This window comes from Schistocerca nitens, chromosome 6 (assembly GCF_023898315.1).
Source record: "Schistocerca nitens isolate TAMUIC-IGC-003100 chromosome 6, iqSchNite1.1, whole genome shotgun sequence".
NCBI classification, from domain to species: domain Eukaryota; kingdom Metazoa; phylum Arthropoda; class Insecta; order Orthoptera; family Acrididae; genus Schistocerca; species Schistocerca nitens.
Window position 1 is genome coordinate 575101964 of NC_064619.1, and position 19745 is coordinate 575121708.

General features: G+C 40.7%; 1 protein-coding gene across 1 annotated transcript in view; it reads left to right on the top strand.

The window, feature by feature from the left end:
- The window catches only part of LOC126262798 (leukotriene A-4 hydrolase), a 104731-nt gene that overhangs the window by 11504 nt on the left and 73482 nt on the right, over positions 1 to 19745 (top strand). Inside the window, exons 4-5 of the mRNA XM_049959623.1 lie at positions 17905 to 18016; positions 19285 to 19353. Of these exons, the coding sequence (XP_049815580.1) occupies positions 17905 to 18016; positions 19285 to 19353 (181 nt within the window). The remainder of the gene's footprint in view (positions 1 to 17904; positions 18017 to 19284; positions 19354 to 19745) is intronic.

Sequence of the window (19745 nt, forward strand, 5' to 3'; positions counted from 1 at the left end):
GGAAGACATGCATATTGTCAGTGCTTGGAGCAGTAACTGAATGTATTGCAATGAATGTAAGTAGCCAGTAGAAACTGATACCATTGCACATTGTATATCATTCCATGCAATAATGTTATAAACACATTAGCACATTATATATCACTCCATACATATAATGGTTATATACATCAGTTAGCCAATTATAACAATACCACCACTAATATACTGCAGTATGTAAAAGAATAAACTAACAGTACTGCAGCTCAGAATTCTTTTAATGAGTATAAAAATCTTTCTATTAACAAAATTTTCAACTTGCCCTTGAAAAGATTGCCTTGGAGTTGCTTTATATTTTTTGGCAACTTATTATAGAATTGTCTCCCAGTTACATATGGACTGTGGTCTGTAGCTTTCTTGTTAGTCCGTATCCTACGATAGTCACTTTTGGCTCGAGTATTGTAATTATGGGTGTTACTGTTCTTTACACTATTTTCCTCGTTCTCTTTTACAAACATTATGGTCTTAAATACATACAATGAGTAAACAGTAAGTAATTTATAATTTTTGAAATAGTCCCTGCATTTGCTTATATTAGCAATTATCCTAATTGCTCTCTTTTGAGGCCTGAAAACGCGATCCATATAGACAGTGGGTGCCCCACCCCAGACCTCGATTCCATATTGCAGATGTGAGTGTATTAACCCATAATACACTTGTTTAAGGACAAGGGGAGCTACTATATTTACAAGATCTTGTAGTAGGTAAATATTACTAGAAACCTTTTTACAGGTGGAGCTGATATGCTCTTTCCAAGTGAGATGTTCATCAATCAATATGCCTAAAAACATATGTTTGTCAGATGTTTCAACTGTAGAAAGTGATTGAGTATGAGTATTATTAAAATGTAGCAAGAGCTTTATTACTACAGTCTTGTCCTTATTCAGTGTAAGCTTATTCACTGTTAGATATACTGTGATCATTTCAAAGTTCTCTTTGTTGCTTTGGAATGCTGCTCCCTCTGTACAGCCCCAGCTAATAAAAGATGTATCATCAGCATAGTTCACTAGTTTGGAGTTTTGTGGCTGTGTTATATCATTAATATATACTATAAACAAGAATGGTCCCAGTATACTTCCTTGGGGAACTCCACAATTGAGAGTTGTGTATGCTGACTTTACTGTTTGGGTTTTACTTTCATTCTTATAATTAAGTTTTGTGCACTGTCTTCTATCACGGAGATACGAACTTAGTAATTTTAGAGCTACTCCTCTTATCCCATAATTTTCTAACTTGGATAACAGTACTGCATGATTCACAGAATTGAATGCTTTAGACAGATCTAGGAAAGTCCCTATAACTTTGTTTCCTTCATCCAGCCTGTTCAGGAGTTCTAGGAAAAAAGTTGCTAATGCTGTTATTATAGATAGTCCTTTTCGAAATGCATGTTGTGTTTTATTCAATAGTTTGTATTTACAGATGGATTCCATTTGATGAATTATTCTTTCAAGCAGCTTGCCAAGTGTTGAAGTCAAAGAGATTTGCCAGTAGTTATTTATGTCTGTGATAGCCCCCTTTTTATACACTGGTTGTATCTCAATGATTTTTAAAAGCTCTGGAAAGGTCCCATGGCCAATTGAATTGTTAATTAGATGTGTTATTGGTTTTATTAACTAATTTTTGCATTCTTTAAGTAGTGTGGAAGATATTTCATCCCAGCCCAGCCACTAGATGATTTTACTTCAAGTTTTGAGATTATATTAATGACCTCAAACTCTGTTACACTCCTTAGGAAAAATGAATTACTCATTTTAACTGTGTTTATTTTCAGGGCTGATTCATCTTTTTCTTCTCTGCATGCCTTACTAAAATGTTTAATGAAGGCCTCACATACAGACTTTGGTTCATGCAACAGTATTCCATTTTCTTCTAATGCAGTGTTGCTGCAGCCTGGTTTTTCTCTATGTTCACATTCTTTGTTTACAATATGCCAGGCTGTTTTGCTAATGTTACTAGTTTTTCTTATCTGTTGAGCATAATGAAGTGCTTTTAGTCTCCTCAGGGATTGACTATTGCACAATAAGTAGAAAACGAAGCCTAAGCTACATTTTCAAATGTTCCTTTAGGTGTACTGCACCAGTTTAATTCTCACATCACTCCAAAGATGAATGGTACTGTCAGTGGTGTTGAGAAACAGCAGAAATCACTACTACTTGAAAAAAGAGACAGCATTGGTCGTATATATATATATATATATATATATATATATATATATATATATATATATATATATATATATATATATATATTTACTATTGCAAAATATATACGACCAATGCTGTCTCTTTTTTCAAGTATACCTGTTATCTGGTCGTTGTGCACAAGACAACATGGAGTCGCCAATCAATAAAAGAAATCACTAAACTTGTACATAGATCAAGGCCCTAAAGGGATCCCTATCGTACTCAAAATACAATTTTCAACTGATTTAGCAATCACCTCTCCACATCTCCTCCTTTAACCAAAACATGCTCTAAACTCTTAAAAAAAAAAAAAAATGCTCAGTGCTTTGAAGAGAGCACAGTGAATCATAAAACTATCTACCAGTATCACTGACATCCATCTGTTGTATTACTGTAGAAAATATTCTGCGCTGAAACCTAATGATTAATCTCTACCGTAATGGTTTCCTCCGTGCTAACAAGTATGGATTCTAAAAACATCAGTCATGCAACACCCAACATGTGCTTTTCTCCCATGACAGCCTGAAAGTGATGGATCAAGGCAATCAGGTAGCTGCAATATTTCTTGACTTGTGAAAAACATTTGACTCAATACCTCAGCAATGCTTTTTAAGGAAAGTACAATCATACGAGGTATGATTTGAAATTTATGGATTGAGAGTCGTTGACAGAAGTAGAAGTAACTTTAGGTGGTCAGCAGGAAAGTGTGTTGGGATCCTTGCAGTTCTACATTTACACTGTGGGTGTCACCATATGGTGAATGACAGGGTGTACCTTGTACCTCTGCTAGTCATTCCCTTTACTGTTGTATTCACAAATGGAACAAGAGAAAAACATTTGCCTGTGTTATTCTGTATGAGCCATGATTTTTCGTATCTTTTCTTCATGGTCCTTACGTGAGATATATGTCGGTGTCAGGAGAATCGTTATGCCGTGTATCATAAATACTGGTTCTCAAAACTCCAGAGATTCCCATTTGAGTGCATGGAGGATTTCCATAATACTAGCATGTTGATCAAACCTACCGGTAACAAATCTGGCAGTGTGCCTCTGAATTGCTTCAATGTCTTCGTTTAATCTTGTCTGGTTGAGATCCCAAACACTCGAGCAGTACTCAAGGATGCATGCCGCAAGTGATCTGAAACCACTCTCCTGTATAGCTGAGGTACACTTTCCTAGAACCTCCCAGTAAGCGGAAGTAAACCATTTATCTTCCTTATAACTGACATTATGTGCTTTTTCCTTTTCATGTCGCTTTGTAACCTTATATGTAGAGCTTTAATTAACATGATTCTGTCATGCAGCATACCACTCACACTAATTCGAACATTGCTACCATTCATCACACCAAATAGAAATTCAGTCAAGTCTTCCTGTATTCTTCTACGGTCACTCAGCCACTGTTCATAGTGTATATTAATGACCTGGCAGACAATGTTAAAAAGAAATACCAGAACTTTTGCAGCCGAAGCAGTTGTCTATAATGAAGTACTGTATTCGCTGAAGAAAGCTGCGCACATATCCAGTCAGATCTTGATAAGTTTTCAAAGTGGAGCAAATATTGATGATTTGTTTGAAATATTCTGCAATGTAAAACTATATGCTCTTCCAGAACACAAAGTTATAGATAGATTGCTCCACCCCACATAGATGTTGAGTGATACACAGGCACATTTGAAAGAAGACTGTTGAAAATGTGTCAGCTTTTGGCAAAAGTTCTTCATTATATGAAGCGCGCACGCGCGCGCACACACACACACACACACACACACACACACACACACACACACACACACACACACAGAGATTTGCACATATACATGGTCACTGTTGTCCCCAGGCACTTTGGTGCTGCTGCAGTGAGTAGCAATCTCAGTTTGAGTGGGTAATGGGAGGCACAGGAGGGGTCTGGAGAAGGGAGAGAGAGGTATAGCAGGGAAAAGGGTTGGGGGAAAGTGCTGTAACATTGTCTGTAGGAGTGTGCAGAGATGTGATGGGGATAGGATGGTGGGCTGCTAAGTTCAGTGTCAAGAGATCTGGGCAGTGGAGAGGGGTGGGGGGGGGGGGGGTAGTAGAGAAGGGGGAAGGACTGTGCAAGTGATCTGGGGGTACAGAAGGTGTGTGTGAGGCTGGAGTGAGAGTTGGAACGGGGATAGAGGCATGTGGGAGAACTAGCAGAGATCAAGGCCAAGGGGGTTACGGGAACAATAAATATGTTGGAACAACCTTCTGTTCCTCCACTACCAACTCCAGCTGAGATTGCTTCTCAACACAGTGTTAGAGACAACACTGTGTGTGTGTGTGTGTGTGGGGGGGGGGGGTTGAAGGGTTTTGTCTGAAAGGTGACATTTTCCAACAGTCTTCTTTTAAATATGCCTGTTTGTTGCCCAGTGCCTCCCCTATGTGATGAGTTGTAATCCATCCTAATTCATATAGTTATTCCATTCCAAATGTTCTATTGTGTGAAAGTGTAGTATTCTGTGACTACAGTATCAGTGTGTCATAACTGGAATCAGTCAATTCATACAAGTACAAGGGTGCAACAGTTTGTGGCAATATGGAAGAAAATGATTACATTGGCTCAGTTGTAGGTAATGTAGGTGGTAGACTGTGGTTCGTTGCTAATATACTGGGAAAATGAAGTCAGTCTGCAAAGAAGATCGCATACAAAACACTTGTGTGATGCATTCTAGAATATTGTTCAAGTGTGTGAGGCCCTTAATAAATAGGACTAACAGGGGATATTAAACTTATACAAAGAAAGATAGAACCAAGAGTCACTAAGTGCCTTTTGACACACATGATATCTGAACTGAAATAATCAATTTTTGAAAATATAATGTAATTGGTTAGGTAAAAAAATCAACTCACCAAGTGGTGACAGGAGAACACACACATAAAATGTATTACATATGCAATACCTTCTATATATGTGTTCTTCCACCACTGCTTGGTGAGTAGAGTTTTTACCAATCCAATTACATTACGATGTCTGAATTGGCAGACACTTGAAAACAGAAGAGAACTATTACGTGAAAGGCTACTTACAAAGTTTGAAGGAACCTAGGAATATACTAAGCCTACTATGTATCACTCCCATGAAGATTATGTACACAAGATTAGACTAATAACACTGTGTATAGAGGTATTTAAGTAATCATTCTTCCTGCACACAGTACACTAATAGAATGCGAAGAAATCCTAAAATATGATACAATGGGAAGTACCCTTGGCCATGTACTTCAAAGTGGTTTGCAGAGTGGGGATACTGTAATACTTTGCAGTCTGACACTCAGGACAAAAGGATTTCAGTTAAGCGTCTCCCTGTTATTGTGACTTTACCAAAAACTACAGAAGATGGACAGGCATGCTTTGCAAGTTTTTTTGATTAACTCAGAAAGGGGTGTCCTGTTTAAAGTATGAAAGATGTCTGAGGGACACCACTGAGCTCTGAGGACCTGAGACACTCGAGAGAGGGGCTTCCAGACCTTCTCACAAACAGGCCTGGTGGTAAGCCTCAGCCATCTTAGGCCTCAGCAATAAAGAGAAAAGCACAGAGACATTCTTAGCAGTTTTCTCTAGAAAATCTGGCCTGTAAGTCACTCAGGAAATGGCCACAAACAGTGGCTGGCACCACAGCAAGCGATGGTGTGAGAATGCTGCCTGCATTCCTGTAATCCCTATTAGCCGCCATCCAGCGACTTTTTGAAGCAAGATCAGAAAGATTGGCACCCTATGACCAAAACTGACAGGGAGGGACTACCCTGTGCCAATCATTCATTGGGTGACATTGCAACCTGAGGTCACCAGTAACAAGACAATATGACAAGAAATTCAGCACTCTGAAAGACAAAAGTGGCAGAAGAGGAACTAAACTGCCAAGTATGGGCAGTCAGGATGATTCTTAGTTCCAGCTAGCTCATTTAAGCTTTCATCCTGAGTTCATTCTGATTCTGGTTATTCTGAGTTCACACAGAAATTTTCAATCATTGTGAGTTGTTTTTGAGTCTTCATTGAGAGATGATTTAAGCCTATATTCTGAGTTCGTTTTGCTTCTGGTCATACCAAGTTCACTTGGAGCTTTTTGGAGATGATTCTGAGTTCGTGTTGAATTCTTTTGGATTATTCTATGATGATTCTGAGAGTCACACTGGAGATCCTTTCAAGGGATTTTCTTGCTAAGTCATTCACATGCTGTTTTGCACAGAGCATTGTGGTTTTGTGTTCTGAAGGCATGCCAACCTATTTTCTGCTCAGTTTTCAGACTTTGAATCTGATCCCTACATTCATCCTGACATCTGTTGTCACTTTGTCATATCTTCTGTTCCATTTCATGTTGAGTAGTCTTTCTTATGGTCCAATGTTCGAATCTTTAAGCATCTGAGTGTGTTCTTGTCACCTGACCTTTACTTCCAAATATGACATTCTGCCTCAGCTTTCTAATCACTGCAGGCAATAGATGCCCCATGTGCACTGGGACCCAGTGAATGGCCACTCTGGCAAGAACAATAGAGCTGCATTGGATTTACATAGAGTGTTCTTAGGCAGGAAGTGAGGGAAATCAGTGAAGCTGCTCTGAGTGTCACCCTCAATGCTACAGATGTGGAGATGACAGCTGCAGACTGTCAATCAAAAGTCACACAATGTCATGCCGCCTCATCTGGAGACTGCCATGTTACTCTGATATATCACACTAGTCACCCACACTTACTTGCTGGTGATTCCATTATGTGGTGAGATGAAGTGGTTAATCCCCACCCTACATGCCCAATTATCGAATCATATCTGTGCCCAGTCAAATTAACACTGAGAACTTTGCTTGATGATTTGTGTATAATTATAATAAATCTAATTTTTCCTTGCTTTATAAATTTGAATTTATTACATTTTGGCACCCATATGAAGTCATGCGATCCCATTTCCATGGAAATTACGTTCTGTTTATGCCATTGTTGGCACCTAAAGTGGACACCAAAAATGTGGTAAAATGCTTGGCAGTTGGGATATGACATGCATATGGGATGGGATGGAATGAAATGCAAATGCAAATTAATGAAAACAGGGAAATGTTTCTATGTTGTTCTTCTTCCTCCATTCTTTTCCCTTTGGATGCAGAATTTCCTGTCATGTTGTCTTTTCATTGGCAGGCTCAATTTGCCAGGTGACCTGATTCATTGACTTGGAGTAACTCTCTTCTGTCAGTCTAGTTTACAGGGTGCTAACTTCTTTGATCTTGCTTTGAAAAATCCCTGGATACACATATATGCAAAAAATTGAACAACATGGTAGCTCAGCTTATCAACTCCTCCCCCCTTCTTCGGATGTACAGATATATACCTTGTGTCTAAAAACAAAGATGATGTGACTTACCAAATGAAAGTGCTGGCAGGTCGACAGACACACAAACAAATACAAACATACACACAGAATTCAAGCTTTCGCAACAAACTGTTGCCTCATCAGGAAAGAGGGAAGGAGAGGGAAAGACGAAAGGATGTGGGTTTTAAGGGAGAGGGTAAGGAGTCCAATCCCGGGAGCAGAAAGACGGGTATACACTCGCGCGCGCACACACACACATATCCATCCACACATATACAGACACAAGCAGACATATTTAGACAGGTCTTTAAATATGTCTGCTTGTGTCTGTATATGTGTGGATGGATATGTGTGTGTGTGCGCGCGAGTGTATACCCGTCCTTTTTTCCCCCTAAGGTAAGTCTTTCCGCTCCCGGGATTGGAATGACTCCTTACCCTCTCCCTTAAAATCCACATCCTTTCGTCTTTCCCTCTCCTTCCCTCTTTCCTGATGAGGCAACAGTTTGTTGCGAAAGCTTGAATTCTGTGTGTATGTTTGTGTTTGTTTGTGTGTCTGTCGACCTGCCAGCACTTTCATTTGGTGAGTCACATCATCTTTGTTTTTAGATATATTTTTCCTACGTGGAATGTTTCCCTCTATTATAACTATATACATTGTGTGTTTCATTGTTCTTGTGTGTTCTGAGGAACAACTCAAGCTTTTAACTTGAGCTAGTATGTTCAAGGTCTTGTGTACATGTTCATTCACCACATTCCTAAGTATAAAAAAATTCTAAATTTGCAGAAAGCGATGGATCGTCTGTCAGCTTATTAAAAATATTAGTTTAGTTTGCCTTGCTTGTGACATTAGTGATGCTGCGATACTTTGTGGAAGGGCTAAAAAAGCTATGCAGCTTCTGCATTCAAGGAAGGTCATATATTTTGAACTGCAACTACAGATCCGTTTGTTTTATGCATTTTCACTAAGATTACCGAGGAAACACTATTTTAGTTTTGAAAGTCAGAACTGATTTTTATTTTATGTTGTCTCAACATAGTTTCCTTTCCTATTTAGGAACATCCTTACCTCTGTGACTATTCTCTCTGGTGGATACTTCTATGAACAGTGTGATGGTGTAGTGATCGCCAGTCCCCACTCTCATGTGCTCGCAAACCTATATATGGAGCACTTCGAAGAAGAAAAACCAAAATCTGCCACATGTAAGCCTACATATTATTTTCATTACAGTGATGGAATGTTTGCAATTTGGCCGCAGGGGAAAATGGGAAAGACAAAAAAAGGTATTTTCTATGTCAGCTAAATTCAAGACATTACGACATAGCTCTCATGCTAGAAGAGAAAATGAGAGAAACTGCCTCTTCTGGATTGATTAGTCAGAGGAATGTGAATAACATTCTGGGACATGGTATTACCACAAACCCACTCATAAGGACCTGCATCTGCATGCTGAACATCACCCCAAACCAATGCTGAAAAAATGATATTCTCAAGACACTGTTACCCAAGGCCCGTACTATATCAGATGCACAAAACACCTCTAAGCAGTATTCTGCAGCAATGATCATACAGACAAACAACTTCTTCCAATCTGGCCATTGGGGACACAGGCTATGAGGAGGCATAGAACTCATGAGCCACTGCCTTTCTTGCAAATGGAGAAGCGTAAGTTGTGATGCATTTTTTGCCTGCCCAACAAAATTAGATCAGTTCTGGGCAATGTAAAAGATGCTTTGAGCTACCACAAACCAGGAGTTTACTGGATCCCTTACATGGGCCAAATGATCAGAGCCTTGACGAACACTGCATGAAACACCATTGACACACACATTTAGCATAATCATGAAGTCGGCAGTCACAGAACACTGTGTAGTGGTGGGACAATCCATGAATTCTGATGAAATGAAGATGCTGGCAAATACTTAAAAATTCAGTGGAAACCTAAACCAGAATATGAGAATTGAAAAGCAAATGTCAAACAAAATGGATGTGGCAATATTCAGGGGTTCTGTATGTCCTCAGCTGTAAAGGGAGACTGCTCCAGCCCCTGACATCAGTCCATCAGCATGTCTGATGATAACTTGGTCTTTTGTCAGCATATTGTGGGTATTTGTTGTCGTGTTCTGGCAATTCACCTTAGAACATTACATTTGTGAGATTTTCTGGGAAAAACGAGAAAAAGCCGATTTCATTAATGAGAAATGCAATTGAAAAAATGTAATACATTATTTGCCATGGCCACAGGAGTGCGCATTTGGGTGTTGTGTGGTTGCCCGTGTGACAGTGTACTTTTGCTAGAAAAAGAGCTAGTGCTCAAAAGCTGGTATGAATGCTGTTGTGTGTTTTCGTGCACCACATATCTGTTACACATGAGTTGTTGCATTTCTGTTATATTCTTATTTCTCCATGCAAGAATTTCCATTATTATAATACACTATTGATGTGTCCACAGATTTTATTTATTTATTTAAAGGCATTGAATTTACAGATTGAGAATATCATACATGGGAGTAGTAACCGAGTACTATACAAAACCGATCCAAGTCATTCAAATGTGGCTTTATTCATAACCTCTGAACAATAAGCCTCATGGGACTCCACAAGACCCAGAATACTGATCTGAGTGATACATGCTAGAATAACAACAAGAGATTCAGTCAGCACTGCTCTGCGCATTTATAGATGCAGGCTGCATGTAGACGACACAGTGGAGACCATACTGTGTGCACGCTTCCCACCAGTGGACTCTAGTGGCCAGTCCATGCTAATACAGTTGGCTGGTGGTTTGAATTCACCCATGGGGCAACACTACATTCGGTACACTTCACACTCACATGCACTGGTAGCAGGGTACAGCACACCTCTCCCTCATGCGAAGTGGACATCCAGCTGATGGAGGAGGTGCCGGCAGCCCAATGAGAGTTGAATATGGAGCAGCAACAGCTGATGGCAACAATGGTGTTGGGACACTGCGCCAGGTGGACATTGGAGCGTAGGGCCAGAATGTGCAGGAATGTGGGCATGCTCGAGGATAATGGGCCCGTGCAGTGCCTGACAGCATCACCGGAGATGAGAGTGCCATTGACATTTCTTCATCATCATCAGCAGGCAGATCCCACTGCAGAAGAGATGGGGCTGGATCCACCGGCAATGATGGCTGAGGCGATGATAGTGAGCGAGCTGGTGGAGTTTGCCCGACTGGTACAACAGGTTGCAGCAATGGACCCAAGGCGGGAGATGGACCAGTACCAGGTGCCGGGAAGCTGGAACCCCAGGATGCCACAGTGGAGGAGGCAGCCAATGGGATGGGAACGCATCCACAGCAGGTGACGGAAAGCTCGAGGTGAAGGGCAGCAGGGTGGGCTGCGGGGACGGAGGCCACACCTAAAAACCAGTAGCTTCTGGCAGTGAGCGGAGACACAACTGATCAAAGTGGCGCGCTACCAGCCCTTCGGCTGCATGGATGTCACAAAGACAGCATCTGTGGTGGCGGATGACAGTGGCTGGTATTCACTTTGGCCAGTGACCAAACTCTGGTGCCCATGCTGTCGGTCATCGCATGAAGTGGGCGGACCAACCCAACCACAGCAGGTGCGGCACAGGGTGCAGAAGGTGGAGGAGAGTGCGTGGCTGCCAGCTGTGAAGCAAATCCACCAGGCTCCATTTCCTGATAGGCGTGATGTGATAGGTATTCAGAAAACAGAGGACATTGTTTTGCAGCGAATCCACAAGAAACTTTTTTATTTGGGGCTTGAACATACACACTACTTGTTCCACCTCACCATTTGACTGTGGTGGAATGGCAGAGCCATAATATAATGAATGCTGTGACGGGAACAAAACGATTTGAAGGTGTAAGAAATGAATTGGGGCCCATTATTGGAAACTAAGGTACAAGTCAACCCCCCAATAGAAAATACCCTCAAAAGCGTATGAATTGTGGCCTCAGCTGACGTCAGCGCCCACCAGAGATGTAAGGAAACCAAGAAAATGTATCCACAACCAAGAGCCAATAGGAATTCAAGAAGGGACCTGCAAAATCTATGTGAATGCATTCTCATGGCAGGTGTAAAGCAGGCCAGGGGGACAGGGACGCCATGGGAGCTGCCTGTTGTCAGACACACTGCTCACAAGCTGTGACAAAAAGGACAGTTTTGCCATGAATCCCTGGCCAAAAAACATGTCTCCTAGCTAGCAGTTCAGTACACAAAATGGAGAAGGCATAGAACCTTGTGCCATATTGTGCAAGGAATGACTACTATAGGAAAGAGGTCTTCTGTGGACAACAGCAAAACAGTGTGAAAAACAGAGAGCCAATATCTGAACGAAACATAGTTACACAGGGCGTCTGAAGCCCGATCCAGCAGTTTGCCTGGCCAGCCCTGTTGAACAAACTGAACCACCTGACGGAGAACCGGGTCGATGGTAACAGCAGTTGCTATGCGTGAGCTTCTAGTTGAGAAACCCTGGACTGGAGCCTGTGTTTCAATATCATGATGGAAGCAAAGCAATTCTTCATGATCAGAGTTGGGATCAGGACCCACAGGTAGGTGGGACAAGGCATCCGCATTGGCATGTTTAAATGTAGGACAAAAATGGATTTCATAACTGTAGCAAGTCAAGAACAGCACTCAGCATCGTTGGCGGTGTGCTGCATTGTCAGGCAAGGAAATGTGAGGGTTAAACAAGGAAACCAAAGGTTTATGGTAAGTAATAATATGAAACTTGGAGCCAAAAAAAAAACTTTGAATGTCTTGAAAGCCTATGGCAAGAGTCTCATTTTTCCACTTGAAAGTATCCCCAGAGTGAAAGATTTAGAGGCGAAAGCAACAGGTTATTCAGAGCTGTCTGCATATTGATGTGCTTGGACCACTCCAAGGCCATACTGTGAGGCATCAGTCACCAAAATTATTTGCTGGTCCAGACAGAACATAACTAAACGAGGTGCTGAGAGTAGTTTGGATTTCAACATTTGAAAAATACATTAGCAATCTGGGTTCGAGCAAAATGGAACATTCTTGCATAACAGGGCACACAAATGGTGAGTCAATGTTGCTACCCCCAGGATGAATTTATGGTAGTAGGTAATCTTCTGTAGGAAGGCCTGAAGCACCTTCATGGATGAGTGCGAGGCATAGATGTGACAGCAGAGATGTGGTTCTGGCAGAGGATGAATCCCATCCTACAAAACCTCGAACCACAGATAAACAACACAAGATTACAAAAAATTGAGATTTCACAAGGTTATACTGTAAGCTTGTGGACTGTAAGATGGAAAAAAAAGTGCTCAAACTTCTCAAGTGATCAGCAGTGTTTGGCGCCCATGACATTATCATCCAGATAATTAATGCAGTGCGGGACATGCATAGTCAGTTGCTCTAAAAATGGTTGGCAAATAGGAGGGGCACTATCCACACCAAAAGGAAGGCACAAATATTGATAGGGACCAAAAGTAGTACTCAGAAGCAGAACATGCTGACACTCTTTGTCCACAGAAACCTGCAGATACACTTCAGACAAATCAGTTTTAGAAAAGTTCTGGCCACCTAATAATTTCACCAACAGCTCCTCCTGGCGTGGGAGAGGATTGGTATCTACGCTCTACTGCTTGTTGACAGTAGTAGTGAAGCCACCAGAGGCAAAGTTCCCCTGTTGGCTTTTGAACTACAAGCAGTGGAGAGGACCATTCACTAGTCAACAGGTTGCACCACCCCTGGAGATTGACGTCCATCCAATGCTGGTTTCACTTGACCTTTCAGGGCGACAGGAGTAGGACGCGCATGACAAAAATGAGGCCAAGCTGTGGATTTCAAAGAAATATGATCAGAAAAATTCATAGCACACACTGTACCTTCCAAAAACAAGTCTGAAAACTTCTCACACATTGTGTTTCCAATTGAGAATATGGTACCTGATCAGACACAAGGTGAACTGCATGAGTTATGTAAAATCCCAATGCTGGAAATGCGTCCATCCTGAACAAGTTCTCAACACTGGCATCAGAGACCACCAAAAATGTAATGGAATGAACACTGACTTGTAAGAGGCAGCTACCATAAATTGTCCCAACAGCCCAATGTTCTTTAATTATAACTGACCAGCAGCAGCAAGCCTAAACTCACGTAGGTTTGAGAATTCAAAACATCACTGCAGCATCTGTGTTGACCTGTAGCTGGAGCACATGGCATAAAACATTTAACTCAATAAACAGCTTGGGGGAAGTCACAAACATTGGAGCCACACAATTTATATCCATGTCCATATCCTTGGCAAACTTCGGTGAATGACACACAAAGGCCATGTGGCCTTTCTTCTGGCAAGCATTACAAGTAGCCCAGTGCTTAGGGCATGCCGAACATTCATGGTGGACAAAATACAGGGCTGTTACAAATGATTGAAGTGATTTCATAAATTCACTGTAGCTCCATTCATTGACATATGGTCATGACACACTACAGATACGTAGAAAAACTCATAAAGTTTTGTTCGGCTGAAGTTGCACTTCAGGTTTCTGCCGCCAGAGCGCTTGAGAGCGCAGTGAGACAAAATGGCGACAGGAGCCGAGAAAGCGTATGTCGTGCTTGAAATGCACTCACATCAGTCAGTCATAACAGTGCAACGACACTTCAGGACGAAGTTCAACAAAGATCCACCAACTGCTAACTCCATTCGGAGATGGTATGCACAGTTTAAAGCTTCTGGATGCCTCTGTAAGGGGAAATCAACGGGTCGGCCTGCAGTGAGCGAAGAAACGGTTGAACGTGTGCGGGCAAGTTTCACGCGTAGACCGTGGAAGTCGACGAATAAAGCAAGCAGGGAGCTAAACATACCACAGCCGACGGTTTGGAAAATGTTACGGAAAAGGCTAAAGCAGAAGCCTTACCGTTTACAATTGCTACAAGCCCTGACACCGATGACAAAGTCAAACGCTTTGAATTTTCGGCGCGGTTGCAACAGCTCATGGAAGAGGATGCGTTCAGTGCGAAACTTGTTTTCAGTGATGAAGCAACATTTTTTCTTGATGGTGAAGTGAACAGACACAATGTGCGAATCTGGGTGGTAGAGAATCCTCACGCATTCGTGCAGCAAATTCGCAATTCACCAAAAGTTAACGTGTTTTGTGCAATCTCACGGTTTAAAGTTTATGGCCCCTTTTTCTTCTGCAAAAAAAACGTTACAGGGCACGTGTATCTGGACATGCTGGAAAATTGGTTCATGCCACAACTGGAGACCGACAGCGCCAACTTCATCTTTCAACAGGATGGTGCTCCACCGCACTTCCACCATGATGTTCGGCATTTCTTAAACAGGAGATTGGAAAACCGATGGATCGGTCATGGTGGAGATCATGACCAGCAATTCATATCATGGCCTCCACGCTCTCCCGACTTAACCCCATGCGATTTCTTTCTGTGGGGTTATGTGAAAGATTCAGTGTTTAAATCTCCTCTACCAAGAAACGTGCCAGAACTGCGAGCTCGCATCAACAATGCTTTCGAACTCATTGATGGGGACATGCTGCGCCGAGTGTGGGAGGAACTTGATTATCGGCATGATGTCTGCCGAATCACTAAAGGGGCACATATTGAACATTTGTGAATGCCTAAAAAGACTTTTTGAGTGTTTGTATGTGTGTGCAAAGCATTGTGAAAATATCTCAAATAATAAAGTAATTGTAGAGCTGTGAAATCGCTTCAATCATTTGTAATAACCCTGTATAAAGACAAAACAGAAACAGAAGATGCTGACACTGGCACTGCAGGAGTTGCAGTTGCTTGGCCCAGCCTTGATCATCTTGATGCCGGCCCCACTCGTTTACCACCACCACTGCTGCTTCCTTGTGTAAGCTACACATCATCCTAGAGGGCACATCCTGTGACACTACTTCCACATTGTCCTATGCTGTAATTTGGTCAACTGCTGCCCGAGAAACTTCAAAATATTGTGATATTTGCAAAACTTCTGCTAACAGTGTGTTTTTACGGAGTAAATCCTGGTGCACTTCCTTGTCTGGAGCTAAATGATAACTGCATTGCATGCCATAGAGTCTCCATAAGAGTCATTTGGGCATCAGTAATGACCTGGCACTTATGGCTAAGGCCGTGAAGTTCAGCTGCCCAGCCCCTGTATGATCGGTTTGGTTTCTTGCAGCATCAGTAGAATTCATCTCATGCCACTATGACATGGGTTCATTTGCGATAGTGGTTGGACAATAAACTGCATTCGTGATCAAAAATAAGAGCTGATGGTTCTAACAAAAGGAGCAAGCTGACACAGTAATTGATACGCCTCAGGTGGAATCCACGAGAGGAAGAAGGCTTGGTACAAATTCGAGTCTTACACTGAAAGCCAATAAATGCTGTCTTGAGTCTTTTTTTCTTAAGCTTCTCAATCCTCACTGAACCTTCATATGGAGGAAAAGCGGGTGGATGGACTGATAGAGCGGTACCCTGTCTGTTAATGGAAGCCAACAGAGTGGTCACAGCCGAAGTAAACTGTTCAATCAGGGCCAGCAGCACCACATCTGTAATGGATAAATCTGATGAAACCAAACCTGCATTTTATTAGCAGGACACTTAGAAAATGTAACAGATCCACTGCTGTGCAGTGTGGGATCCTTACCAGATAGGACTGATGGAGTACATAGAAAAAGTTCAAAGAAGGGCAGCACGTTTTGTATTACAGTATCGTGAAATATGGGAGAGAGTGTCACTGAAATGATACAGGTTTTGGGCTGGGTATCATTAAAAGAAAGGCATTGTTTGTTGCGATGGAATCTTCTCACAAAATTCCAATCAACAACTTTCTCCTCCAAATGTGAAAATATTTTGTTGATTCCGATCTACATAGGGAGAAATGATCACTATGATAAAATAAGGGAAATCAGAGCTCATATGGAAAGATAGAGGTGTTCGCCCTTCCCACGTGCTTTGCGAGATTGGAATAATAGGGAATTGTGAAGATGGTTCGATCAACCCTCTGCCAGGCACTTAAATGTAATTTGCAGAGTATCCATGTAGATATAGATGTAAAGATTGCACTTGCAGAAACCATCCCATCCTCGTCGCCAATTATGTAGTAACTACGTAATACACAAAGCTGATCCAAGTCACACAAGTATGGCTTTATTCATAATGTCTGAACAATAAGCCTCCTGGGACTTCACGAGACCCAGGACACTGATGTGCTTGATACAAACTAGAATAACAACAAGAGATTCAGTCAGCACTGCTCCGTGCAGTAGATAGTGCAGCGAAGGCTGCGCTGTGTGTATGCTTCCTACTGGTGGTCTCTATTGGCCGGTCTGCACTGATACTTTTGGCGGGCAATTTGAGTACACATGTATGCAACATTACACTTGGCGCACTTCACACATACACATACTAGTAGCAGCATAAAGCAATTGGCAACAGGGGGAACAGAGTTTTAAGATCCTTTTGTATTTTTGATTCATGATAATGCCATAAAATACTGTTCTTCACACTCTTAACAAAAGTGGTTTTGCCGGTGAGACATCTTTAAGAATGTCCTTGTAGTCTGCACATCAATGAATGTCATTGAACTTCCAGAAAACTGCAGTAATAGAGCTCAAATGAAACAGCTACCTGAGTCTGAAATAAGTCTGTTCATTTTGAGTGAAAGGAAAACACTGTAAATTTGTGGAAATCTCAGTTAAGGACAATATGAAATGTGATATATCTCCTTATTTCTTGTCCAATAAATTGACTTTTAATCAATGTATGCACTACAAACATCTTGTATTAGTTATGGATCTAAATCCATACAATCATACTAAAACTTGTTCCAATCTCTGGGAGTTCCTTTATGTATGTGTGTATTCTGAAAGTTATGTTGGTTAGCAGAACAGTTGGTCACAGCAAAAATTAAACTGTGGTATAGTACCATAAACAGAATGAAGACACCATTTTGTCATAGAACAGTATGATATGAAAATAATAATATATTCTAGCCTGAAATTATCCAGTACATTGCTCAGTACAGTCACAGCTTTTCTCAAAACCAAATCAATGTAATACAAAGAGGTTCTTGTGAAATTTATATTTGAGTTTGTTTGAGTAGGAGGTGGGGGTAGAAGAATTAACTGGTTTGTACTTACCATGTTGCATGTTCGCTTGTTTGCAGGAAAATTAAGGCTGTTTTATACCATCGGTGTATATCAATAGCTGTAAATGGTATTTGCAACTGTGAATGTGTTATTTAATGATTTTAGAAGAATTATTTGTGTATTCTCTTGAAAGTGCATTTTTTGATTCAATAGTTTCAGTATTATTATTGTATTATTTTCACACATTTGAGAAAAATGCTGCGTAAGTTCTGGTCAGAGATTATCTTTTTCTGTTTCAGTGTGATTGTGAAAATAGAGTATGAAACATCTCCAAGTGCTAGTGCACTCCAGTGGCTCTCACCTCAACAGACAGCAGGTGGAAAGCACCCATATCTTTTCAGTCAGTGCCAGGTAATGACAACACCAGTATGAACACACACATCATGATAGTATGTTCAAAATGCCAGAAACATTATGTAATTTTTATCTTATTAATTTTGTGTACTTAAAGTAAGATAATTATCATTTAACAGAAACAAAAGAAAAATTACCCTAAATTAAAGAAAAAAGCCACTTCACACCTTCACGAGATTTGTTCTGTGGAGGTGAAAACTTCCAATCTGATGCAAAATGAAATACATGGAATGATGAATGGTGATGTACAATGTTTTGCTATGGAATTGTGAGCTGTGGTTACAGAAAGTATTAAGGACAGTATATGGCAGAGTGAATTTGTGAAGATTTAACTTAAAATGCAGATGTGATAAACAGTATAGCAAACATGGTAAATAGTGAGAAAGGACTGGATAAGAGAATAATTTTAAAGCACAAAATTAGATAAATTATCTACGAAGAAATTAGTTTTACAAGTAAACCTTTGATTAATGTGTATATGAAGAACATACTGTCCAGTTTACAAAAATAGATAATTTTTAACTACAGTGTGGTAAAAACAGCCTGAAAAGCTTATAAGGGTGTTGCAGGATAGGTTGTGCTGAGAAATAATTATTGAGAAAACAATTTGATGCATTGCGCCTTTTGTGATTTAATTAGCATTGAAGTTAGCGAATCATATCATTGCAGGTGCAAATTTGAGCAGCCTGCCAGAGACAAGTGTCACTAATCGTGTTCTTCGTTTGGTATCGTTGAATCAGGCAAAAGAAGCTTTTGCTCACCTAGCTTAAATTTGGCACATCCGAAAAAGGCACATTTTAAATGGTAATAAGCCTCTCAACAAATGGTAACTCACAGACTTACAGTTGTTTGTGCATTACTCCATTTCAGCACATGCAATTGCTTGAATTTGTATATACAGTGGCCTGATTGCCTTACTTTAATGCTAGTTAAAACGGAACTCGAACAATGTATCAAATTTTTTTCTTAACAATTATTTCTCAGCACAACCTACCCTGCAACTCCCTTACAAGCTTTTCAGGCTGTTCTGACCACACTGTATATTAATTCACATTAGATTAAGTTGTAATATTAGTAAAATATTAACTGAAAGTGGACTGAAAATGTGTGTTTCAATGGCAGTAACTCCAGCTTTTAATGCTTTAGTAGGTACATTTGAAAATACTGTTACCATTTTTTCCTACTGATCAGCTCTTCTGCTCTAATCAGTCTTAATCTGTATTTCATGAAGCAGCTAAAAGTACTGACTTTTCTTTAAATTTCAGGCAATTCACTGCCGTTCAGTGATTCCATGCCAGGACTCTCCAGCGGTTAAAGTTACATATTCTGCTCAGGTAAAAATTCTCTCTCTCTCTCTCTCTCTCTCTCTCTCTCTCGTGTGTGTGTGTGTGTGTGTGTGTGTGTGTGTGTGTGTGTGTGTTCGTGTGTGTGTGTGTGTGTGTGTGTGTGTGTGTATCTATATATGTTCTATTTTGTAGTGAGGTGTATTTTAATTTTTGTTGAAATTTTCATCTTGTCTTTGTTAACCACATTTCTTTCACACAATTAATGTATGGGCTCTAAAGATCTGACTGTTGTGTGCTCAATTAAATATACCATCATCATGGATACTGAGGAAAATTAAAATATTGTGACCCTCACTTTAGCGACGGCATACATTTATTGAATGCAAAATTAGCATTCTCTAACAACAGATTAAATTATCCATTAGTCCATAGAACCAAAT